At 42.8% G+C, this 27300-nt stretch overlaps 1 protein-coding gene across 1 annotated transcript; it reads right to left on the bottom strand.

Annotated features, from left to right (window-relative positions):
- Positions 1-6624: 6624 nt before the first annotated feature.
- Positions 6625-26603, bottom strand: Psmb1 (proteasome 20S subunit beta 1). The gene is made up of 6 exons (XM_057762495.1): positions 26444-26603; positions 22677-22784; positions 21741-21822; positions 18752-18881; positions 10896-11002; positions 6625-9560 (listed from the first exon to the last, which is right to left on the bottom strand). Exons 1-6 carry the CDS (start codon positions 26551-26553, stop codon positions 9375-9377), a joined length of 723 nt encoding a protein of 240 aa, XP_057618478.1. The 5' UTR covers positions 26554-26603; the 3' UTR covers positions 6625-9374.
- Positions 26604-27300: the final 697 nt, after the last annotated feature.

Raw genomic sequence — 27300 nt, 5'->3', positions numbered from 1 at the left:
TTGTTGAAGAATGGAACTTGATCTTATCTCTTATCCTGCATAAAGATTAGCTATAAATGAATCAAACAACTCAACTTAGAATCTGAAACTTTTATAGCAACACATAGGGAATATGGAGCTAGAGAGAAATGGTTTAGTGGCTAAGATCATTGACTGCTTTACCAGAGGATTTGTGTTCAATTCCCAGGACCCACAAACTATCTCACAATCTGTGTAACTCAAGTTCTAGAGCATCTGATACCTTCTTCTGATTTCCATGGTGCACAGAAATATATGCAGGCAAAACACCTGCAAACATAAAATAAAATTAAATAAAGCATTTTTTAAAAAATAGGGAGTATGCATCACCACATAGGCATAGGTAAGAAGGTTATGGCAGGGCTCCAGTTGCACAGGAAATAAGGATAACAATGAACAAATGAGAGGCTGAGAAAATAAAAAGCTTCTGTGCAGCAAACAGTCAACCAAGAGAGAGCAGCCCACAGAATAAAGAATCTCCGAGAGCTGTATACTTGATAGAAGATTGTTATCTAGAATACACAAAGACCACCAACAACAAAAACACACCAAGAAAACAGTTAGTAAAGGCCCAGCACCTATTGCATGACAGACTTTTCCTTTGGAGAGGCAACATATATGTCTACATACATTCTAGATAGGGAGTCCACAACATACATGTCTACTCATCCTAGACAGCGAGTCAACAACAGGCCAAAGTATGGACTTGGTGAACCAATGAGTTTTACTGAGGTTATTTATAGGAACATGGGTGAGGGGTTAGTTACAGGAGCAGACATGACGCAAAGACAACTGCATCACCAGAGCCCACCCCAGCACAAATGACAGTTCACAAAATCTGGAAATCAGGAGCACTCTGCACAGCCTGCAGGAAGCCCAACAGGTTGGAGAGGGTCCTCTCCAGGTGCCTCAGTTGGTCTAAGTCTCTTCCAGAAAGATCCACCAGTTTCTACTTCTTCCAGGTAACTGGTGTAGTCTCAAATTCTTCTTTGCAGCTTGGCCTGACTGAGAATAACTCTCAACAGTCAGTTTCAGGGACTTCCTGTAGGTATTTTGATTTGTTTACCTTGCGTCTTAAAGCACTTACCTGCAGGATGGAATGTTTCAACAAGAAAGGAAATTGCCACAGACTACCAAAATTCCATCCCTGGAGTCCACATAATTGAAGGAGAGAACTGATACATCGTTCTCTGACCTCTACCATGGCACCATGGCATGTGAGAACAAGTGTGAATACACAAAACTAATTTTAAAAAGAACCCTTTTTTTCTTTTAGTTTATTTTATGTGTATTGGTATTTTGCCTGTATACCACATGCATGCCTGTGGCCCACAGATCCCAGAAGGTAATTGATCCTCTGGGTCTAGAGTTAGAGTTTGTCAAGAGTTATCATTGTGGGTACTGAGAACTGAACTTGGGTCTTCTGGAAAAGCAGTTAGTGTTCTTAATGGCTGCATCATCTCTCTAGTCCAACATCCTAATTTTTAAAAGTTGGTTAATTAGCCGAGTAGTGGTGGTGCACACTTTTAATCCCAGGCAGAGGCAGATGGATCTCTACAAATTCGAGGTCAGCCTGGTCTACGAAGTGAGTTCCAGGACAGCCAGGGCAACTCAGAGAAACCCTGCCTCAAAAACAAAACAAGCCGGGCGGTGGTGGCACACGCCTTTAATCCCAGCACTCGGGAGGCAGAGGCAGGCAGATCTCTGTGAGTTCGAGGCCAGCCTGGTCTACAAGAGCTAGTTCCAGGACAGGAACCAAAAGCTATGGAGAAACCCTGTCTTGAAAAATCAAAAAAAAAAAATGGTTATGAAAGTTATGAAAGTGTTTCGTTTCATTCTGTTGCCAAGATAAACACCAGGATCAAAAGGTGGAGGAAAGGGTTTATCTGGCTTACACTTCCAGGTCACAGTCTATCACTGGGAGAAGTTGGGGTAGGAACTCAGGGCAGGAACCTGAAGGTAGGAATCCTGGAGGAATACTGCTTACTGGTTTGTTCTCTGGCTTGCTCAGGGGCTTATAATCAGCTAGGTTTCCTAGACTGCTCAGGCCTATTTACCTAGGGATGTTGCTGCTCATAGTGGGCTGGACCCTTGCAAACCAATCATCAATCAAGACAATCTCTTACAGACATGGTCACAGCCTGGTCTGATCAGGTAATTCTTCACTATGGTTCCTTCTTCTCAGATGATTCTAGGCTGTGTGAAGTGGACAAGAATCAGGATGTTCCCTCCTTGACAGCTTAACACTCACAAATCACTGTTAAACATTTCCTGTTTGTCACCATATTCTCGTGTAGTATCATAACATAAAATACAGTACAATTTTGAAAGCCCCATAGTCTTTAAAAAAAAATTCCAGTGCCAATTCCAACCAGCTGAAATGGTTCAGCAATTAAGGGCATTCCAAGAGGAACTGAGTTCACATCAGAAGTAACTCCAGATCCAGGGAATCTGACACCTCTACTCTCCAAGGGTACCTACACACATTTGCAGACCGATCTCAGTGAATCTGAGGTCAGCCTGCTCAGTAGAGTGAGTTCCAAGACAGTCAAGGCTACACAGAGAAACCGTCTCGAAAAACCGTGAGAGATAGAAACCAACTACTTGATAAACTAATTAAAAATATAATGAGTTTTAAAGGAGGTACCCCGCATGAATAGATGAGAGAGGCAGAAGCGAAGCTGCCTCTCCGAGGAACGAGCTCAGGCCTGAGGCTAAAGATCAGCCTGCCTCAGCGGATGGGGGAAGGAGTGGCCCGCTATCATTTCTATTTTGCCAAAAGGACATTTTCAGACTGCCTTCTTTTTTATTATTTTAAGACTGAGGCCGGGCGGTGGTGGCGCACGCCTTTAATCCCAGCACTTGGGAGGCAGAGGCAGGCGGATCTCTGTGAGTTCGAGACCAGCCTGGTCTACAGAGCTAGTTCCAGGACAGGCTCCAAAACCACAGAGAAACCCTGTCTCGAAAAACCAAAAAAAAAAAAAAAAAAAAAAAAAGACTGAGGACCACTTATTAGAATTTAAAATAAAAATACCAAGACAGGCAAATTATTAATATTACAGCTGCCCAGAGGAGTGGACTAGAGAAGGTAAGCCAGCAAGGTGGCCAACGACAAGGGTAGGGCTCAGAGAATAAGGAAGCCCAAAGTACTGGGGAGTCAGAGAGTCCTTAAGCTCTGGCCACCATCTCAAAGAGAAGACAAAGAAATAATTATCCCTTTCTGATGCTGGGACTTAATAAGGTAAGCAGACCCAACAGAACTTCATGGTGGCTAGTATGAACCATACTGTGTAGTAGGAATTCTGGGAAGGAAAGCTATATTATTGTAGGTGAATCTGCTGTCTTAGCTGTTTCTCTTATCCAAATCCCTGTTTTATACACCTGGGATAACTTTTAAGGGAGGAGGCAGAGTTGTCTGCACACAGACATAATAGATGCACTCTCCACTACAGCAGTTTTACATTTTGTCTAACGGCCTCTTGGACACATGTTTATTCTCATAGACTACTAACTGAGCCTTGGTCAGATGAGCTTTATGCAGTGAAGACAGTTAAGACAGAGTCATGACTGGTCACCGTGCTAGTAAGTGCTGAGCGATCAGTTTTAATGAGGCAGCAATGGTTTCCCTTCCAAGTCTCTTTAACCATATACTAGATGGGAAGGAAAGAATGCACAGGCTGGATGGGAATGAAGGAGAGTGGTGAGATGCTGTCCCCTGGGCATGGCCTGCTCAGAGCGCTCATGAACTCTCAGAGCTACAGTTGACTAGACAGGGCCAGCACAAGACTGAATCTGTAAAAATTTACATCATGGTTTGGGGAGGAGCTAAGGGGTCTTGACATGTCTCTACGAAGCTATTGGCAGTTGATGGCTGATAGGGGAGGAGTCATTGACTTCTGCCTCAGTTAGGGTTATTGTACTGTGAAGAGACCACAACCAAGGCAAGTCTTACAGAAGAAAACATGTGACTCGACCACTGAGCAGAGGGGCTGAGCCTGTCTGAGTGCTCACAGCCACAGCCACAGGCTATTCCTTCCTTCAGATAAAATGAACAAGCAGATGCAATCTTGAACTGCACATAGATCCACCGATGCTAACAGACAAAGCATAGTCATCTTGTGGATGACACAGTATCTCATATCACGGATCTTGGGGAACAGAGTGCAGATAAGATGTGTGGGTTCCTGACATGCCTACCTCAGGACCCTGAAAGCACAAACTGTCCACGGACACAGCTGCCACTTCTCCACAAAAGAGAAGCTCCTTCCAGATGAGACTCAAACCAGCTACCAGAAACTCAGGAAAACGAGTCAGAGCTTCACACAGACCCAGTGTTTCTTGCACAGCCAGAAACAGGCAGCAGGCAGCAACAGATGATCTATCATTTAGCTAAAAATTAATATATAATTAACATAAGATAGACTGTCAAGTTCATTGGTACTCTTAAGAAACTTAAGAAATGTTGAGTTGGGGAAATACGAGTTAAGATAAAAATGCTTTGTGGATCATGAGGAGTACAGTTTGAAAAGTTTTCGTGGATAATACCTACAGCCAGACAACACTAAAATCATTGAATTAAAATTAAGAATGAAAACGGGCCAGGCGGTGGTGGTGCACGCCTTTAATCCCAGCACTTGGGAGGCAGAGGCAGGTGGATCTCTGTGAGTTCGAGACCAGCCTGGTCTACAAGAGCTAGTTCCAGGACAGGATCCAAAACCACAGAGAAACCCTGTCTCGAAAAACAAAACAAAACAACAACAACAACAAAAAAGAATGAAAACGGTATGGGGCTGGAGAGATGGCTCAGAGGTTAAGAATAAGTTTGGTTTGAATTATCCTATATCCATATAGGGTGCCTCACAACTGTCTAGACTCCAACTCAATACTCTCTCCTGGATTCTGTAGGCACCAGTATACACACACACACACACACACACTGGATTCTGTAGGCACCAGTATACACACACACACACACACACACACACACACATCTTAAAAATGCAGATGGCACTTAGCAAAACGGCAGTTCAGCTAACCACAAAAGTTGAACATAGAGTGTGGATACTTGTAGTGGAATCTAAAAGTGTAGACATAAGTTTCTATCCCACCCAGTCTGGCAGCCGTTCAATCCCAAAGAAACACAGAGGCTTTTTTTGTTTGTTTTTCAAGACAGGGTTTTTCTGTGGTTTTGGAGCCTGTCCTGGAACTAGCTCTTGTAGACCAGGCTGATCTCGAACTCAGAGATCCACCTGCCTCTGCCTCCCAAGTGCTGGGATTAAAGGCGTGCGCCACCACCACCCAGCTGAAACACAGAGGCTTATATTAATTATAAACTGTTTGGCCTAGTAGCTGAGGCTTATTATTAACTAGCTCTTACAATTTAAATTAACCTATAATTCTTATCTATGCTTAGTCATGTGACTCGGTACATTTTCTCAGGTAGGCATTCTCATCTTGCTTCCTCTGAATCTTCCTGACTCTGCCTTTGGTCTTCCCAGAATTCTCCTAGTCTGATCACCCCACCTATACTTCTTGCCTGGCTGGCCAGCGTTTTATTAAACCAGTAAGAGTAATAAATCTTTACCGTGTACAAGTGATGTAGAAGGGTCTTTATCTGTTGTTTCATTGGTTGAATAATAAAGAAACTGCTTGGCCTGATAGGTCAGAACATAGGTGGGTGGAGTAGACAGAACAGAATGCTGGGAAGGGAAGTGAGTCAGATGCCTCTCCTCTCTGAGCCAGAGGCGATGAAGCTCCAGCCCAAGATGGACGTAGGCTAGAATCTTCCCAGTAAGCCAAATCTCATGGTGCTACACAGATTACTAGATATGGGTTAAGGCAAGATATGAGAATTAGCCAGAAGAGGCTAGAGCTAATGGGCCAAGCAGTGTTTAAAAGAATACAATTTGTGTGTTGTTATTTCGGGGCATAAGCTAGCCAGGCAGCCGGGAGCTGGGTGGCAGGGACGCAGCCCGCAGCTCCCACTACATACAAGAGCATTAACCACAGCAGTTAAGAGACAAACTCTCTGTGGTATACTGAGAGGCACCGATGAAATGGAGCAACTATGTGGGTGGGCCTAAGATGTAGAAGATGGATAGGTACATGGCAAGGTGTTAGAACCCACTTGGAATCCCAGCTCCCTCAGTAACTGTCAGATTCTGAATCTTTTCATCTCTGGGCAGGGAATCACTTAGTCCATGACGAAGGCTGGTATCTGACCACAAAGAGTGAATCATGGCTACTAGCTCCAGAAAGTAGTACATTTCCTTTTTTTAAATCAACAATTGCCATTAGGTTCTCTCAATCCCTTCCATTTTATGTAGCAAGAATAAAATCATCCACATAAAGGTAGCTTTTCAAACAACACTTGGAGGTTGATTAAAGTGTGTTTAAAATCTTCATTAAAAGCCACCCAGATAATTGAGTTCTAGGAATTACATGACAACACACTCTGAACCTCAGCAACAAGGCCATGCCAAAAGGCTTCAGAAATTGTGTTAAAATAATCTGTAGCTAAAGAGAATTAAAAGACACTGACAAACACATTCTTTATGCGATCTGTTGTTGTGAGGTACCCACTACAGAAGACCATTCAGACACAGGTTCAAGCCAACAAAGTCTTTATTAGCAAGCGACTACAATGGATGCATTGGATGTCCAGGACTTTTTCTCAGGATGAGCTTACTTAAAAGCACACACACACATGCACACACAAAATATCCTAGATTGACATATCTCAGTTACCAAGAACAGTTAGTCAAAAATTCTTCCCCAAATGCCTCAATTTCTCAGGTTGCTCTTTCCAATCGCTGACTATCCAGCCAAACCACGTTTCAGCCTAGGAATACAACCACACAACTGACCGTTTCTCAATCCAAGCAAAATGTACGACCATGTGCTTTGGCTGAGGTTTTACTCATTGCTAAGATTTCCCTTCACCAGTATCTGTCATGATTGTAATGATGCAGCTGCCCACTTCTAGGTGGTACCTGCCCAGCATGTCAAATAACCAGAAAATCAGGCCCTAGTTACCTTTTCTTCAGCCAATTATAAAGCACACTCCATGAAGCCGTAAGAACATGCTTGGGAAGAGAAGACAATGTAACAGGAATAGAAAAAAGGGTAGCTGAGCAACTTCATGTAACTTGCTTGTTCTCCGTCTATTTGGACCTGATCAGATACAAACCACTTCCATTTGATAAGATTGCTGCTCTGCACGTCCAACTTTGCAGCTTGGTGGGTCACCTAGTACCCAGCAACCTGGGTTTTTAGTTTATCCCAAATGCACTCAACTTGACAACTGAGATTAGTCATTACACTCCGGAGGCACAAAACCTTGGGTATAGTCATAGCATAAACAGTGTGGTGGTGAACACTTTTTATTCCAGCAATTAAAGGTAGAAGTAGGAACAGAAGTAGGTCCTCAACTACACAGCAAGGTTGATACCAATATAGTATACATGAGATCTTGCCTCAAAATAAATAGGTAGACAGACAGACAGAATAAAAAGAAGCAAGAATACGGGCAATTTGTCATCTCTCCAGAGGCAGAACAGATTCTCCTCCTCCCCGGCCATCAGAACACAGGTTCTCAGCCAGGCATCTTGGCTCACTTATAATACAGCACTTTGGGAGGCAAAGGCAGAAAGATGACTGTTTAACGTTAGTCTGGGTTACAGTATAAAGCTGTCTGAAAAGAACAGTACTCTGGAAGTCCTATTCAGCTGAGCTTCAACTAGCTATGCTTACACTCTAACTCTGGAGAATGTTATTGTGGCCTTGACAGTTCTGTATCAACTCCCCTAATAAATCCCTTCTTGTTTGGTCCATTTAAGAGCCCAACACACATAAACGCCAACATCTGTTGTGTTGTGAAGCTTGGAAGACACAGGGCAAATGTATTCATAGATTCTTGACATATTTACCAGTTTGGGTAAATTTTTTTTTGGAAGGGATAAATGTAAGAAAATTTGTCTGGCTTTTTATCATTTTTAAAACACCTGCATATACAACATTTAACTGTCAAAAACACTCCATACGATCTCCCCTTTTTTAAACAACTGAACTCTTTAAACATTACCAATTAATAGTAAATTCTGCCACACTTGAGGTAGTTCTGTAGCTGGGTGAGTCCTAACATTTACAGTTCAGCTTATTCAAGTGTTATAACAGTTAAAATGCAGTTTTGTTTAACAGGTGCTTGCTGCCAAGCCTGGTAACCCACATATGACCCTCAGTGATGTGGGACTTCCTTCTGTATGCTATGATTATGTTCGATTGCCATTGGTTAATAAAGAAGCTGCTTCGGCCAATAGCTTAACAGAATATAGCTAGGCTAGAAAAGATACCTGCAATAGGAGACAGACTCCGGAAGGAACTTTACCAGTAGGCCATAACCACGAGGAGATACAGATTAGTAGAAATGGGTTTATTTAAGAGCTAGCTAGAAATACGCTTAAGTTATTGGCCAAACAATCTTGCAATTAATATAGTTTCTGTGCTATTATTTTGGGGCTGGGAAATGAACAAGCAATCTCTAACAATAACCCAGGACCCGCCGGGTGGAAGGAGAGTTGACATCTTCATGTTGTCTTCTGTCCTACACATGTATGCCAACACACAGATGCAAGCAATTTTAGTCAACAAGAAAATTCTTTAGCCAGAAGGTGGTGACACACACCTTTAATCCCAACCTTTGGGAGGCAGAGTTTGAGGCCAGCCTGGTCTACAGAGTGAGTTCCAGGACAGTCAAGGATAGAAGGCTACAGAGAGAACCTGTCTTGAAAAACCAAAAAACTAAACCAAACCAAATCACCATCTCCCTAGTCCTATTTTCGACATTCTTCAGTGCTGGAGAGATGAGCGTATGGCTCTTCCAGATGACCCAAGTTTGGATGGCACCATCTGACAGCTCCTGACCACCTGAAACCCAGCTCCAGCAGAACTGACACCCCCTTCTGGCTTCCATAGGTATCTGCACACATGTAGCATATATTCACATAAGCACATACAAAATGTAAAGTAAATCTTAAAATAAGCAAACCCAAATAAAGAAAAATTCTTTTACTGAAGATTTTATTTTTCATTATATATAATTATGTATATGTGCCTACTGAGGAGAGGAGGGCATCGTATCCCTTGGAATTGGAGTTACAGGTGGGTGCTGGGAATCAAACTTAGGTCTTCTGCAAGAACCACACTTTCTGAACTGATGAGTCATCACTTCAGCCACAAAGAAAGAAATTCTTCCCAATTTGTCACACCTAGAGAAGACACTGTAAGAAAATGAGTACTTTTCATGCTTCTTTTTAATAATGACAAGCCTGTGCCACAGCTCCAATACATGCTCACAATCAGTCTTTCCGCAGGGGAACAGTCTCCTCCCTGATGCCCTCCTTGGTCACAATGCAGATCCTGAGGGCATCGCCAGTGTACACATCCCTCTCAGCTGCAGAAATGAAGACATCCTTCACCAGCCGCATAGCTCTGTCCAGAGACAGGGGCACGTGGTCCACATTCTGCATATTTTTGAAACCAACCTGGAAAGACAGAAACTCACATGAAGCATCCCAATATCCACAGCACACTCCCTGTGTCCAGGATTTGTACTGGATGTAACAGGTTACATTAGGATGTCTTTTTGTTGTTTATTTTATTGGAGTTTTAGCCTATATGTATAAATGTGTGAGGGTGCTAGATCCTGGAGTTATAAACAGTTGTGAGCTGCCATTTGGGAGCTGGGAATCGAACCCGGGTACTCTAGAAGAGCAATCAGTGCTCTTAACCGCTGAGTCATCTCTCCAGTCTTTCAAGCTAAGAATATTCTAGTCCCAGCTTAAACACACAGAAACCTGGCAAGCTCCCACAAGAGCGCAAACACTTAGACACAGACACCGAGAAAAAAAATCATAGTAAGTGAGGAGGGGGAGCCAAGAGCACCCAGAATGGCCATTAAGTAAGTCTGGTAAAAGGCAGCTTCATCAGAAAGACTTTGCAGTTTACTTGGGAAGGTGTGTGTGTGCGTGGGGGGGGGGGGTTAGCTGAGAAAATACTTCCATCAGACTGGCCTACATAGACGAGTCTGGGGGGACATTTTCTAGGTAACGATTGATGTGGGAGGATCCAGCCCACTGCAGGCAGGTGGTCCTAGGCTGCATAAGGAAGCAGGTTGAGCAAGTCATGGGGAACAAGCCAGTAAGCAACATTCCTCCATGGCCTCTGCTTCAGTTCCTGCCTCTAGGTTCTTGTCCCAACTTCCCTCCAAAGAGTACAAGTCGCTAAGCTGAAATAAAACCTTTCCTCACCAAGTTGCTTTTGGTTGTGGTACTTTTTTAATGGCTCAGGAAAAAAACTAGGAGAAGACATTGAAATTGAAGAGCATGAGCTATTCCTGACCGAAGTGCGGGTCAGGCAGAAGAATCTCAGGCGAAAACAAAGACTGGGTGTGGTACAGAAGACATGATACAGGCAAACAGCACGAGCAGGGGACAGAAATCATGAGCAGCATGAAGTAGGTATCAGCTTGGAGGATGAAAGAATTATTAGAAAACTCAACAAATGCAGGTCTGAATCGAGGTGGAATATAAAATAGGGATAAACTGAAACAGTAAGGGTAATGAGGGAGGCATTTATGTGATTTCAGGTAAAGACAGCATGGACAAGACCGGAGCCATGACCAACAACTACAGAGTCTGGGAAGCCACAGGGCAGATAAAAAAAAGGGCACCAGAAGAACAGAGAAAAAACGGTTTGGTAGCAAAACCAATCAAGAAGACCTTAGCAGCATCCCAGCAGAATGAAAAAGCTGGAGGGCACCACAGCTGCTTTAGCTGCCACAGGCAGAGGCCACAGCAGAGGCCCACACATCACATTACCTGGTTATCAAGCAGAGGCTGCAGCATGGCACTTGCTGAGCCCCCAGCCTTGAAGGAGTCTCTCTGGTAGGAGCCCACTGGGTCAAAGCTATACACAGCTCCCTTTCCTTAAAGAATAAAAAGTAAACATTATACCGTGAGAAATAGAACATGATACAGAGTGTTATATTTGGTCAAACTTTTGGCAAAGGTCAGAATACATTTACTGTTGTGCAGCGGACCCCAGCAGACTATTTATAAAATGGGGTCAGAGATAAAGAGGTTCACATCTTGATGCCCCAACACTGTGGCCAACTTGCCTAGAACTAATGTCACTGACAACCATCTCAAGGCCCGGAGCAAGCAGGCCATTCAGACACATTAGGTGATGATCACAGGCCTTTATTTGAAGTTCTAATCAAAATCTTCATTCTATTACTAACAAATAAGCCTGTGTAGTTTCAGCACAGACCCGATAGTTAAAAATTTTCTTAGAGCTGAATGTAAATAAAAATACCAAAAACTTACTGTGTTTATCTTTTTACTATTAAGTAAACATACTCTTTACCAATATACTGTACAATTCATGTGTACCAGCTAGTTTTCTGTCATCAAAGAGGAGAAAACCTCAACTGAGGAAATGCCTCATAAGATTGGGCTGTAGGCAACCCTGTAGGGCATTTTCTTAATTGATTGACACAGGAGAACCCAGTCCACTGTGGGTGGAGTCATCCCAGTCTGGTGGTCCTGAGTTCTATGATAAACAAGTCAGTGAGCAGCATCTCCTCATGGCCCCTAGGTCAGCTCCTGCCCCTGCTGAGTTCTGTCCTGACTTCCGGCAATGATGCAAGTGTAGGCCAAATAAGCCCTTTCTTACCCAACTTGCTTTTTGGTCATGGTGATTCACTTCAGCAACAGAAACCCTAAGACACCACATTTTAGGCTGAAGCAGGAGGATAGTGAATTCATGACCAGACTCTGGTACAGGTGAGAACCACCTGCTGCCAAACACCAGCAAACCCAACTTAATGGTAACATTTAATCATTTGCTTAATATTCAATAAAGGAAGGGTTTTAGCAAAACACAAATGTTATCAGTAAGAGTTTTATTTTTCCCAAAATGTTACAGCTTGTTTTGAACTACTAGAATGAGTAACTTAAAAATATATTATTTTAATATATTATATATATTTAATATATTCACATGTGAATGTTCACATCATATGTATAAATGTTTATGGAGGCCAAGAGATTCCTTGGGGCTGCAGTCATAGGCAACTGTACAACACAGGCCAATGTGCATGTGATGAGCTCCAAACTCAGGTCCTCTGGAAGGACAGCAAGTATTCTAAATGCTAAACCATCTCTCCAGCCCAAGTAACTTTTTAAAAAGAAAAAGAGAGAGACAGAAACATAAGAAACCTTACAGACTCCACTGAAATCAAATTATGTCTTTTGGAAAAGAAATTTGACATCAGTATCTGTCCAATGTAAAAAAGCCCATACCCATGACACAAAAATTATTTTATTTGCAGAACAGGACTTACCTAAAAAAATTGTAAATACAATTCTTTTACAAGTGTATAAGAAAAAAATTAAATTACAGGCAGCTGATAAGGACTCATTTTTTCTGACTCTCACATCCACTAGCCAACTATGTCAGATAGTGAGGCTGAGCATCCACCAAGGAGATAAGGTGCAGTCACAGGGATAAAATGAACCCATGCTGGCCCTGCTGTGCTGCTAGGCTCATTTGGGTTCCAGTGCATCTTTTGCAAGCAGAATTGCCTTGCCAAGATACTCTGACTCTGTGTGTTTCTTTGTGAAACACTGAAAGAAATTATTCATTGTTTGTTTCTGATATAAGTCAGGCAGATATTTTTGCAATGTTCAAAATGGCAAAAAAATTACAGAAATCTTAAGTTATTAGAAAAGTGGCATTCTCTCATAACAGAAGCACAACACTGTTTAAAAACGAGATGAAAGAAGGAAGGGGGAAGGGAGGGAGAAAAAAAGTTAAACTTAATCCTAAAATTCCCTAACTTAGGCAATCTCTAAAATCTGCAGACTTAACAGTATTATGCTTTCCCTTCCTAGCTGCTTCACCCAACTTGAATTATATTTCTTTCTAAAGCTGACCTAATACTTAATCCTTATTCTTACCTACCCTACTTCCCTCCCACTCCTAATCTTATTAACTAAAATCCAAAAAAGTATACTGTATACTACCCTTGGTGATTTATCTCAAACAGTTACTGAAGTCTAAAAGAACACCATTACTAAGTGGCTAATAGAACAACTGCACAGTAATAATAAAGTATCTCACTCAGGAAACTGCACAGTAGTAATACAGTATCCACTCAGGATATGAGATGGAGCTTAAATGAAGAACCCAGAGCTCCTGAAGGAACTATTTCTAAATTATAAACTACCAAACCCAAGTACCATCTGAACATTGCAATTATTCCAACTGAAAGACTATAGCTCAGAGGCAGGCGGATCTCTGGGAGTTCGAGGCCAGTCTGCTCTACAAGAGCTAGTTCCGGGACAGGCACCAAAGCTACAAAAAACCAAAAAAGAAAAAAAAAAAGAATGTAGCTAATAAACAAAAATCACCAAAACATATCAGCCATGCAATTCACAATGCAGTAAGCAGAAACTAGAAAACCAACACAACTTCAAAAAGAAATTAACCCGATAGCATCTACATCTAATCACAGTGAGTTAAATGCAATCCCAAAGAGAAAACTCAAAATAATAAGCATGCTCAAAGGAACAAAGAGTTGGATGAAGTAAGGAAGGGTTCTGGTTGGAGACAGCGCGGCACTTGCTGCTCTAAGTTTGGTTTCCAGAACACACATGGTGGCTCACACACTGTAACTAGTTTCAGGGGATTTCATGGTCTCTTCTGGCCTCTGCAGGCTCCAGACATACATGTGGTACATATAAATATATGCAGATAATCACACATATAAATCTTAACAAAGAACTCAAGTAGGCAGTGGTGCCTACATGAAAGAGGAGTTACAAATGGATAAAACACTGGAGGAAAAGCAATGTGGAATGCCAGAAATAAAACACAGACGTCAATAATAAAACTGTAACGTCTCAGCAACAGAATGGACCATGGAGATCACAGATCACCTGAGCTGAAGACAAGATGGGAAAACTGTGACAATCCCCCACTAATAGAGATAAGATATTAAGAAGGTACCAGGGGGAATCCCAGGATATCTGAAGACACTGGCTAGAGACACAGAAGAACTTGTTCTAGTGGCAAAGAAAACATTTTTAAAAGAATCCAAACAGAAAAATTCCCAGAATTAAGAAGAGACATCAAGGCTGGGCGGTGGCACACACAAAACCCCAGCACTCAGGAGGCAGAGGCAGGAGGATCGTGGTCAGTCTGGTCTACAGAGTGAATTCTAGGAAAATCCAAGGCTACACAAAGAAACCCTATTGCAAAAAACAAATAAAACACAAAACAAACAAACAAACAAAAACCCCACTGTTATACAGAACAAAGTGAACACACTGACAGAGTAGAGAAAAGAAACATAAAGTCACAGACAAAGGCGGACCCATCAGGGAAACACCATCTAGACCCTGGAGGCTCCCATCCTAGCGCACAAGACAGCACAGCAAGTCTTCAGAGACTTCAGCAGATTTGGGGTTTTAGGCTGAGTGGGCAGGAAAGAACAGAAAACTGACCCTCAACAAAAGGCTCCAGCTGTAAGCTGAGAAGGTACACGGAACCTGTAACGTATTAATATGCATGTATGAAATTATCAAAGAACTAAGTTTTAAGACTTATAGTAGTAATAACTATGAGTTTAACTACAGTGATATAGCAGTATGCTAGGACACTGCTAAGGACTGCTAATTAGAGACAGTGCATCACTCTTCATGATGAAGAAACAGCCCTGAATTAACAAGTCATTATAATTACGGGCTCCATTATGAAATACAGGAGAAAAAAACATGAAGAGAAAACAAAACTTCTAATAAAGTACAAAAAGTAACAAAACTAGTATAATAATAATAAAAAAACCTTAGTCCTTAAAAATTAAAAGGCACCAGAAATAAAAGCAACAACAGAATTTAAAAAACAAAAAATAAAACAAAACAAAAAAATCCTTGAGGGAATTTCCAAAAAGCAGGACAAGAAAAATTATGAACTATTCACAAGGCAAAAAAATAAGAATGGGCAATAACTAAGCTGCGGTTATGGAAAGAATAGCAAGTGACAGACGAGGAGGAAGAGGAGAAAGAAGAAATCAAAGTCAGAGAGGCACTGTAAAATATCAACACGAGCCGTGGAAAAGCAGGCATGGAAAACAGACGAGCAAGGGACAAGACATGGGACTCCTCTCTGTGGTGGGGGAGGGTCCATCCGGGGACAGGAGAAGGGGCAAGGCATAGGACTCCTCTCTGTGGTGGGGGAGGAGAAGGCCGGGGTGAAATGCACTACCCTGAGGTAGATGTCTCACCTACACTCCATCTCCAGAGCCCCTTGCCAGGATCCGGCTGAGGGACACATCAGTCACAGAGACTTACTTCTTTTTAAAGTTGCTACTTTTTAAAAATGATTGTAGTTATTAGCTATATAATTTTTTAAAGTTGCCGGGCGGTGGTGGCACACGCCTTTAATCCCAGCACTTGGGAGGCAGAGACAGGCGGATCTCTGTGAGTTCGAGACCAGCCTGGTCTACAGAGCTAGTTCCAGGACAGGCTCCAAAACCACAGAGAAACCCTGTCTCGAAAAACCAAAAAAAAAAAAAAAAAGTTTGTTTTTTGACAATTTTATACATACATATATGTATACACTTTTACACACAAACATACACAGACTGATTTTTTTCCTTTCTTTCCTTTTAATGATTTATTTATTATGTATATAGTGTTCTGCCTGCATGTACACCTGCAGGCTAAGCCAAAAGGGGGCATCAGGTCTCATTACAGAGGGTTGTGAGCCAACATGTGGTTGCTGGGAACTGAACTCAGGTCTTCTAGAAGAGCAGTCAGTGCTCTTAACCACTGACCCATCTCTCCAGTCCCCACAGACTGATTTTTCTTAAGACATCGTTATCTTAAAACAACAAAAGTCTGGGCTGGAAAAATGGTTCAGTGGTTAAGACTATACTTACTGCTCTTGCAAAGGACCCAAGTTTAAGATCCTTTAGCACCTGTGGGGAGCTCCCAACATCTCTGAAGGTATCTGCACAAACATGCCTATCACACCCCACACACAATCAAAGAATAAGAGTTTCCATTATGTGTACCTGTGTGGGTGGAAAGATGGTGTGCTGACTACGGTGACCCTTTTCTGGGCATCAGCACTCACAGCAGTGTGATTCATCAAAGCAACACAGAGAAGGGACGTGGACATTAGCTCCACCTCTAGCAAAGGAGTTCTTGTCAACTGACAGCTGTTTACAGAGGAGAGCTGGTTTTCTTTAAGGGTTTGTCCCCTGGCAGGCTGACCACATCCTAGTGGAAGCCACACATCAAGAGTATGAGTAACAAAAACTGCACTTGTTGACGCTTAAAAAAGAAAGAAAGAGAGAGGGAGGGAGGGAGGGAGGGAGGGAGGGAGGGAGGGAGGGAGGGAGGGAGGAAGGAAGGAAGGAAGGAAGGAAGGAAGGAAGGAAGGAAGGAAGGAAGGAAGGAAGGAAGGAAGGAAGACAAAGAGGCCCCAAAGTTGGGTGGGCAGAAGATTAGGGAATGGTATACCTGGGAGGAACCGCGGAGATGGGCGACTATGATCAAAATATACTATACAAAGTTCTCCAAGAACTAATGACAGTGAGGACAGGGAGTAAATGCACACATGCGCACACACACACACCTTTTTTTGTTGTTTTGTTTTTTGAGACAGGATCTCTATGAAGTCCTAGCTGTCCTGGAACCTGCTATGTAGACAGGACTAGCCTCAAATTCAGAGACCCTTACTATGGAATAATCCTCTCATACACTGTAAAGACTTGTCACTTGAACTGGTCTAATAAAACGCTGATAGGAGCCATGCAGAAAGTATAGGCGGGGCAACCAAACTAAGAATTCTGGGAAGAAGGGCAGAATCAGGAGTTACCAGCAGACACAGAGGGAGCAAGATGAGAATACCAAGCCGCATGGCTTAGCATAGAAAAGAATCAGGGTTAATTTAAGTTTAGCAAGCCTGAGTTATCAGCTGAGCATTTATAAATAAGCAGCTGTCAGGAAGGGGATCAGGCAGTTGGGACAAAAATCTCTGGGACTGGGGCTGGAGATTTGGCTCAGTGGTTAAGAGCATTTCCTGCTCTTCCAGAGGTCCTGAGTTCAAATCCCAGCAACCACATGGTGGCTCACAACTATCTGTAATGAGGTCTGATGCCCTCTTCTGGCCTGTAGTTCATACATGAACAAGAATATTGTATAATTGATAAATAAAAAAATATTAAGAAAAAAATCTCTGGGACTCCGTCTCCAGATCCTTCTGCCAGACTGCTGGCATTGCATGTGCTACCACATCCCGCCTAAGAAAAGTCTTAAAAATATATCCTATCTTACTCTGACAGAAAAATCTAAAGATGCCTATTCTGAGAACACTGTGAGAAGTACAGGTATTAATTAACCCAAATCACCCTTGCTTTTAAAGACAAGGTCTTGAACGTGAAGGATACAATGCTTCTGCTTCAGCTGCAAAATGCTGGGGTTATGGGCATGTATTACCATGTCCAGCTCCAAAGACTAAGAAATTACTTTAAAAAAAAAATAAGATTTATTTTTATTTTATGTGTCTAAGTCTTTTGCCTGCATGTATGACTATATTGTATAGCAGTTTCTTCCCTGATTAAAACATTCCATCCTATAAGAAAGCTAAGACATGCTGGGCAGTGGTGGTGCATGCCTTTAATCCCAGCACTTGGGAGGCAGAGGCAGGCGGATCTCTGTGAGTTCGAGACCAGCCTGGTCTACAAGAGCTAGTTCCAGGACAGGCTCCAAAAACCACAGAGAAACCCTGTCTCGAAAAAAGAAAAAAAGAAAGCTAAGACAGATGATAAACAACTCAAAATGGCTTCAGGAAGGAGCTGGAACTAATCAGATTTACAAGATCCCTCTCTCTCCCAAGAGAAAATAATAAATAATGCTGAGAAGTCACTTCCAGACAAGCCAACCTGCAAAAAAAAGCAGATTGGCTGAGCTGCCTGAAAACGTATTGCTCAATTACCTAGAAGTGACACTCTCCAACCTATCAAACAACCTGCAGGCCGTACAGTGTGCTCCAGGTTTCCTTGAGTCACTTCTGCTGCAGTAAAGCTCACTAGTTCACCACTCTGGACTATGATGGTGTCCACACTGGTCTGCTGTTGGCTACATATCTAGGTGAGCAGTGTGTATGTATTACGTCTCCCCAGGAAAAGCCTGCTACACAACAGAATGAGCTGCCTGATACCCTCAGAGGTCAGAAGATGGCACCAGGTTCCCTGAACTGGTTACAAATGGTTACAGCTGTGAGTCACCATGTCAGGGCTGGGAACCAAAGTCAGGTCTTGTGCAGAAGCAGTAATTGCGCTTAACCACAAGTTCTTCCAGCTCCAGAAATTCCTTATCAAGAACTAAATATGTCTGTAGTCAAATTCTGTAGGTCAAGTCTGTAAGATAAAAGCTAATAACTACCAACACATTCCAGATCCTGAGAAAATGTAAGTGACGCCTTCACCAGGTACCTTATAGCACTTGTATGCCTCTGGATGTAATTTATCCCTTTCAGCTTTAGTTTCTTATACTTTCCTGATCAGAGTACACAGCTGCTGCGCTAGATGGCTCAACTCCAGGCGGAAGCATGCACATTTATGAAACAACACTTCTGCATTTGCCAGAAAGCAAGATGCTACCTTCTTCATCGAGTCCACCGATGATGTTGTAGACATAGTACGGGAAGAAGCGCCGTGAGTAGAGGATGGTAGAAAGCATTGCAGCAATCGCCCCGGTTGTCATGGCCTTGTTATTGGAGTGCTTGTACATCTTCATGGTTGGAAAACAAACAAAAAACACAGGCGAGCAGAGTCAGAATCTGTCAAACTTCCATGGCAACCAGTGCATAATATAGGCGTTCCTTAGTGACATACAAAAGCTCTTTCATTCATTCATTCACTTATTATTTGCTTACTTATTTATTTGTTTGTTGGTTGGTTTTTTTTTTTTTTTTTGAGACAGGGTTAATCTGTGAAACAGTCCTGGCTATCCTAGAACTCACTCTGTAGACCAGGTTGGCCTCAAACTCACAAAGATCCACCTGCCTCTGCCTTCCAAGTGCTGGGATTAAAGGTGTGCACCCCCACTGTCTGACAAAAGTTTATTTCTTTCATGACCAAATAACATAGTATTACTAACATAAATTAGTTTAATTACATATATTTGAGGTGGTTGTCATGTAACGAGTCTTTCAGAATAGAAACATTCCCTGGAAAAAAGAACAGACTCTTAAGACTCAGAAAATGAATAAACCTGACAAATTCCAGGACAGTTGAAACCACGATTCAAGAGGGCCGTTCTCAAGGTTACACAGACAGGAAACAGCTGCCTGTGTGGTGATGGGAGAGTTAAGCAGCCTTCTGAGCTGCTCCCCAAGCTTCGGTGGGCTTGTTGGTGATGCAGCTGCCTTTCGGTTGCCCATGTTCCTCTAAGTAACCCCTCATCCGTAGTCATCTAAAGAACCCCAATAAGCTCACTGGTCCATACGGTAAGACTCTGGTAGAAATGTTATTCTGGTCTGTACTTGGTTCCCTATACTAAGTGAATGGTTGCCCCAGCACTCATGGAGACAGAGGCAGAACAACCTCCGTGAGTTTGAGGCCAGCCTGGTCTACTACACATCAAGCTCCAGGACAGCCAGGACTACACAAAGACCCTGTCTCAAAACAAACAAAAAAATTAATATTTATTTATTATGTATACAGTGTTCTGATGGCATGTATGCCTGCAGGCCAAAAGAGGGCACCAGTTCTCATTATAGATGGTTGTGAGCCGCCATGTGGTTGCTGGGAATTGAACTCAAGACCTCTGGAAGAGCAGCCAGTGCTCTTCTGAGCCATCTCTCCAGCCCCAAACAAAAACATTTTTAAGGGGAAGGATAGGATGTGAAGAATACTAATTTAAAGAGTCTACTTACCCTGCCCTCTTTCATTTCCGACACTACTAATTCGACAACACCGTAATAAGCAGAGCATGTAAGGTAAGCCTGAGGAAGATGTTCCAAATGCATCGCATCCCTGCACTGTGCACCCCGAATGGTATCAGCACGAGGAGTCAAACCTGACCCACTACCTGATTCTTTTAAGTAAAAATTTCCTGGAACACAGCCATGTTGTTTATGCTGCCTTCTCCATCCAACAGCAAAACAGGGTAGTTGTGATAGAAATGCAATGGCCCCTGAGACTTAAAATATTTATGAACAGGTCTCTTACAAAAACAAACAGAATCACTGGACTGTATTATTTGGGGTCCCACTCTTCGCAAACTGCTAGACAAACACATCACTGAAGGGTAATAGTCTTGCTTCTCAAGTCTACCAAGGAAAACAGTATCAAAAACATGATCATAGACTGGAAAGATAGCTCAACAGAGTTACAAGTACTTGTTGCTCCTGCGAAGACCTGGGTTTGGGTTCCAACACCTACACGGCAGCTTACAACTATTGACAGACATTTTCAAGGACTCAGGCACCATTTGACCTCCTTGAGTACCAGGCATGCCCATAGTCAACATACATATGTGTAGACCAAACACCCATACACATAAAATAAATAATCAGATTAAAAAAGATCTTAGGATGCCAATACAGGAACCTCGTAACCCTGATATACTATATCTTAAAAACTTTAAATTATCCACAAAAATTATAAACATGAAATAGGTTTAAGTTCACCATTTTTGTTGTTTTTCACATGGTTTCTCTATGTAACAGCTTTGGCTGTCCTGGAACTCACTTTGTAGACCAGGCTGGCCTCAAAAGAGACCCACCTGCCTCTGTTTCCAGAGTGCTGGGATTAAAGGCCTGTGCCACCATGCCTGGCTGAGTTTACCATTTTTTGTTAGTCACACAGCAAGCCATTTCTAAAGCTAAGCCTAAGTGCTGTCAATCAAGGTCAAAATCCTGAACAATCACAGGTAAGCTGTATGACAAATACAGACGAATTTCTAAGATAAGTTATCATATAGGATGGAATAGAAGGCACCGTGTGTCTGCTAATAAATGTAAATTCTGAAGCTTTCAATACTAAATGTTCTAAAATACACAATGGAATATTTCTACACAGCCACACACAGCAAATGTGAGTTAAGTAACTGTCTCATGACTATGTGAGGGATCTCCTTAAGTGGCCCAAGCAGGCACAGAGAATGTGGTCACCCCTGCTAACGTGTTCCTATCACATCATGCCTTGGTGACTTCTATTGAAGCTGCCTCCCTTCATCAATGCTCCAGAGATTATGTCTTCTTTTTTTGTGTGCTGTCTACCAGTGTGTGAAGGTGTGAGGAAGAAAAGGTCAGTAGACACTTCCAAATTATGCTCTGCTCTATGGCTGCCTAGGCTACTTTCTGCCAGAGCAGACTTGATATTTCAGAAGGAGAAGCCTCAGAAGAGTCCTCGGGCCACCTCCAGAAAACAGACAACACGACAAAGCACAGAGGTGTAAACAGACATGTGCTGCAGTCCCTTGTTATCTGTGTGATCCCAACCGCCAGTGGTGGCACTGCTTTATTTCTAGGATATGCTAGCTCCGCCTGCTAGCTTGTTCTCTCTCCAATGCAGCAGTTATATCGAGGCTCAGAAGAATCTTATGAATTGTTTTGACAGGGTAGACATGTACAAAAGCACCTACCTTTAATCTTGCTTCAATAATCTTCGTCAGAGTAAGACAATCTCCATGAAAACCACTGCAGCCAATGACTGTTTTGTCTGTTCTGTAAAAAGCCAATTCCAGGAAAATTATTTGACTATAAACAAAACAAAACAAAAAAACAAGGTGTACAAACCAACAGCTAGTCAGTCCTTTTACAGCATGGGAGTCTACATACCAATACCATTTGGTCTTACACCAAATGAATTTTCGGTAAGTCAAAGATATACAATTAACAGGCTAAAGAAAATAAGGATGACTACTACTTTACAATCTAGGGCTAGGAAATGAGAAGCATGATGTAGCCCATGGGTCATATAGAAGTTTCATAAATCTGACTACTTTTACAGAAAAAAAAAAGAAGTTAAAAACATATGAACATACGACTAAAGTCTAATTCTAATCTCCTTATGGAAAAGCAACCAATGAGATAGAAAAATTGGGTAGCTGGGAACTGGGAAGGTAAGACAAACTTCACTGCTTCTTATGGTAAGATGTGAGCCATGCCTAGGACTGAAATATGCCAATGCTGCCTTCTTTATTTTCTACTCCACGTTACCTTAAACTGCTGTGCAAAGAATCTAAGCCTTGTTGGGTCCATTTCTACTGCAAGTTTAAACGAGTTTTGTAATTAGCCATGCACCTTTCCAACTGCCACCACAAAGGCAAGTGAAGTGTCTTTAGAAATATTTACTTATGGGCTAGAGAAGGTTCAGTGGATGGCTAAGAGCACTGGCTGTTCTTCCACAGAACCTGGGCAGGCTTAATTCACTGCAGCTAACAACCAACTACGACTCCAGTTCCAGGGGATCTGATGCCCTCTTCTGGCCTCTGTTGACACTGCACATACATGAAGCGCAGACATATATACAGACAAACATACAAATAAAACAAATCTAGAAAGGCTGATTTACTTACAGTTTATAACATTTGGGGCTATCTCGGGTATGAATTGAAAACCCTTCACTCAACCGAGTGTCTGAAGCAACAATGGAAAAATCTTCTCCAGCAATTGCCAATACAGTACTGATTAAAAAAAAAAAAAGGAAAAAAAAACATTAATTCTTCAGGGTGGCAACTCTCTCTTCAAGTAGGAGTGTGCTCCACAGGACCTATCTAGGTAAATCTACTAGATGTAAGAATAGAATTCAAATGAAAGACAGAAGACTGGAGGAAAGGATCCCTGGTTCCATGTCATCTTGGAAAATTCCTAACCTAGATTCTAATGTGCCCTCCCCATTCAGCAGTTACAAGTCCAAGGGCAACTTAACTACTGAAGGCCTCAATTTTCTCAAAATATACAACAAAGAATACAAAACGGAATTGTTCTAGTATCTCCTTGGGAAGTGGTAACAGGGAAAACACTAAATCAACCTTCATCACTAAAGATCAAAAATATTCATGTATAAAAAGCACTGGTATTATAAAGCAACACATTTGTCTCTTGGAGACCAGGTATGGATAGATAGTAATCCTATAAGCAAGCTGAATTCAGGACCACATCTATTTCTTTGTAGGAAAGCTGTTAGGCAATGTCTATTCCTCCACATGGAAACATCCTTTATGGTGGGCGCTCCTGAGAGTCATAAGGAGAATACCTGAGGCAAACAAAGTTACATCCTGTGAAAACCTGAGAATTCTTGGACCTTCCTCACGCCCGCCCCTGATGTGTGCACCTTGAATTCCAGCATCTGAGAGGGAAAGGCAGGCTCTGTGAGTTCCAGGCCAGTTAGGGCTACATGTGAGACCCTGTCTTAACTGTTGTGGGAGGAGGCTCTGACCAGCCAAGCTGTAAGAGATTTTCTGCCTTGTGAGCTACCTACAAATTGTACAGAGATCTAGAAGTACAGCTTTTCTAAGCCATCGACTGTGTTGGGGTCGACTTTTCTAAGATAGAGTTGATTCTAGATCATCCTTGCCTTTTTTTTTTTTTTTTTTTTTGATTTTTCGAGACAGGGTTTCTCTGTAGCTTTTTGGTTCCTGTCCTGGAACTAGCTCTTGTAGACCAGGCTGGCCTCGAACTCACAGAGATTCGCCTGCCTCTGCCTCCCGAGTGCTAGGATTAAAGGCGTGCGCCACCACCACCCAGCTCATCCTTGCTTTTTGAAGTACCTCCTAGCCCATACTCCTGTTATAGTAACCCCAATAAAAGTGTATTGATTCTCCAAGCTAAAGTTCAGTCAGTCATGGAGCAGGTGTGTGTGTGTGATGTCTTCCCAGAAACAGTGTGTCACACCACATTCAAAGAGCAAGGTGGTTATCTTTTTCCTGCTGTATAGTTTCACTTACTGAAGAATCCCAGAGAAAAACCATAAAAATAGAATCTAGATCCTAATGGTGTTTTCCCAAGCAAGTTACTGAACTTCTTTAAAATAAATAATTAAATAACAGTAACTATCTCACATTAGCATGCTGTAAAGATTCAATAGTTGATGTCTGCCTGCTATAGGACTGGTCTCCTAGGGAGCGAACAACGTCACCGTGCTATACAGTAGGACAGTAGCATGTGATGACTAAGCACCTGAGCACTGCAATTACTTTAGGGAGAGGCCCACTCATGCCACTTATTATTTGTGTGACTCTGGATAAATTTTTAATGTTCAAATTGATGGTAACAACAGTACCTGATGTGTTACAGAGTGTGAGAATTAGCCAACGTAATTCACATAAAGCACCTAGCATAGGTCCTTCTAGGAAATAAACCCAGAAAACATTACCTAGTATTTTTACCAAAATAAGTTCTGCACTAAAGCCCCAAAGCAGAGAGGAATGGCATTCCACAAATCATGAATAGAAACAGAAAGAAAAAAATATCACAGCAGTCCGCTCAAGCAACTTAAGGCGGCCCTTTTTGTGTCCCTAGGGACAGACACACTGCTATGAACTGTTGCAGATCCCAAGCTAGATTTTAGATCTCAGCAAGGTGTCCTGAAGGTTAGACAAACAAGAAGGAGAAAAGCTCCACTTGCAAAGCGAGGTTGTAAGACAATTATGGCAACAATACAGTTTGTGAAACGGGAATATAAATCCTGTTCCAATAAGAGATGTAACAGCAAGGAAGCAGGATGAAGGGGACAAAAAGGACAATACATCACCACTGTATGCAACCAAGTTTTCATGACTTCCTAAGCGTGTTTAGTCGGAAAAACAACTACAGCATCCCTGACTTTACACTGACATAAGCAGGGTTATGACATAATCAGAGTATTCTGAAGGAATCATCACCCCGCTTGTTTTGCTTACTAACATGAGTTATGGTGAAAAACAGGGTGCACTTAGAAACCTTTTCCCAAAGACGCCAGAATTGAGGGGACTTTGGAGAAATAAAGTTACAGAAATAGACTTGGGAATTATATTCCCAGGGATGAGGAATGTAAAAGTCTTAAGTAACAAAAAGCCACAAAGAAACTAGTATCATTTTGCAAAACCAGAGGCTACTTGGCAGGCCAGTTGCAATCAATGCAATAAATGCTAATAGGAACCAAAAAAAAAAAAAAAAGGGGGTGAGTTACTAGAGAGCTGTAAGTAACTATGAGGAGAGCAATGGATTAAGAGGAACTGCAAGCGGTTAAAAGTTAATTATGAGTCCTGCATTCAGAATACCTTGAAGTTAACACATCTCACAACCCAAGGACTTAGCGTTTGCCCGCAGAATGAAGCAGCACACTGGAAAACGAAAGCTATGAATTTAAAACCAATTCTAATTCTCACCAGTTCTTGGAAAGGGCTGTTTAAATGCGCCAAGGACGAAGACTATGAAACAAGTCACTTAACTGCTTGCAGCTTACAAAAATGTCACCATTCAAGAAACCGAAAGGAGCCGCAGAGCACACTTCCACATTTATTCTTCAGAGGGCACAGCCAAGGCTACAGTCAATATTTCACTCCCTACACAGTGAACGTTCAACATTCACAAAGACACAACTAACGATTTTTCTTTTTTGAGAAAGGTTTCTCCTTGTAGCCCTGGCTGTCCTGAAACTCGCTGCACTGGCCTTTGCCTCCCGAGTGCTGGGATTAAAGGTGTGCGCCACCACCTCCAGGTTGTCTCGCTTTTCTTAACAAGCCACATTTTTTTTTTTAAATAATGGTTGTTTCAATGAACAGACGTTGATGAAATATATCCCTGTATTGCCTAGGGTCCTAAATTCGAAGGAAAAACATCCCTTCGAATACAGCGAATATTTACAATGCACAAGCAATCTGAGAGTAAGAATACACACACACACACACACACACACACACACACACACACGGGGAAGGCCGGGGACATAGCTCAGTAGAACCTGCCCAGCAGGCCACGTTTCACAGTATAACAAAAACCTCTATATTTCACCCTTGAACTTAAGCCAAACAAGCATTAAAAGAAAAAAATCAGTGGCCCACAAATTAAGTCTAATTAACCAATGACATTTTCTATTTGAAATAATAACGGATCCGACGGCTCAGCGACGGAACCACCGACGCCGTCTATTAACCAGGACGAACCAAAGCTAACAGGAACATCGCCCCTTGCCCGCCGGCCCCACGACACAGCCGCCCACGGAGCAGAGGGTTAAAGCAGGCTGCACCGAGGGCGTCGTGCACCGTCCGGGTCCCGGGCTGCAGGCTGCATCACCGCCACCCCACACCCGCTCGCCGCGCCCCGGCTCGACCAAGGTGAGCGCAGCAGACCGAGCTTTTACCCTCCATTGAAGGAGTAAGGCGAGAACCGCAGGTGCGCGGGGCCGGCGGAGCCCTGAGCCCTCATTGCCAGCTCTCGGTCGAAGTCCCGGTAAGCGGCCATGGCGAGCATCCCTCCCGACTCCTGCTGTCTCACGGCAAGATGGCCGCCGGCGCAGGTCCACTTCCGGCCCCGTCCGGCCCCGCCCACCGGGCTCCTCTAGCCCGCGCTCGTCGTTGCTCTTGGAGGTCTCCGCCTGCGTCCCGCGGCGCATCCTGGATCCATCGACTCCAGGGGACCTGTTGTCCAACCCCGAGAAAACATTTGGGTTCACTCGTGGGGAATCCAAAGTTAAAAGTATGGCCATACCAAAAAGTTAACCCAATTACAGAGCAACGGTAACTCGAACGGTCACATTGGTGTTTGAGAAGAATTAGCAGCTCCTGCTGGGTTGAAGGCTGTGTGCTATACGCAGCCATGCGACCCAGGTGCCAAGACTTAAGTTTCCCTAGCCAGAATCTAATGGTTAATATTGTTAACTTGAAGGAATCCAGAATCACCTGGTAAAAACCTATGGGCATGTTTATGCAGGTTATTTCAGGATGGTTGAGCTGAGGAGGGAAGACCCAACCTAAATATAGGTGGCATCATCTCATGGCCTGGCTTTCTGGACTAAATAAAAAAAAAAGCAAACTAACATTCACCTCTCTAAACTTCCAGTCTGTGGACGCAACGTGACTGGGATTCCGGTCTGCAGAAGCAATGTGGCTTCCCCTTCTCCAGGCGTCATGCTTCTGCGTGATGGACTGTATCCCCTTAAGCTGTAAGTCAAAATGAACCCTCCTTCCCTTAAGTTGCCTCCTGTCAGGCCATTGTTAA

Source organism: Chionomys nivalis, chromosome 2 (genome assembly GCF_950005125.1).
Source record: "Chionomys nivalis chromosome 2, mChiNiv1.1, whole genome shotgun sequence".
NCBI lineage: Eukaryota > Metazoa > Chordata > Mammalia > Rodentia > Cricetidae > Chionomys > Chionomys nivalis.
This window is presented reverse-complemented; position numbering and strand designations above follow the sequence as displayed.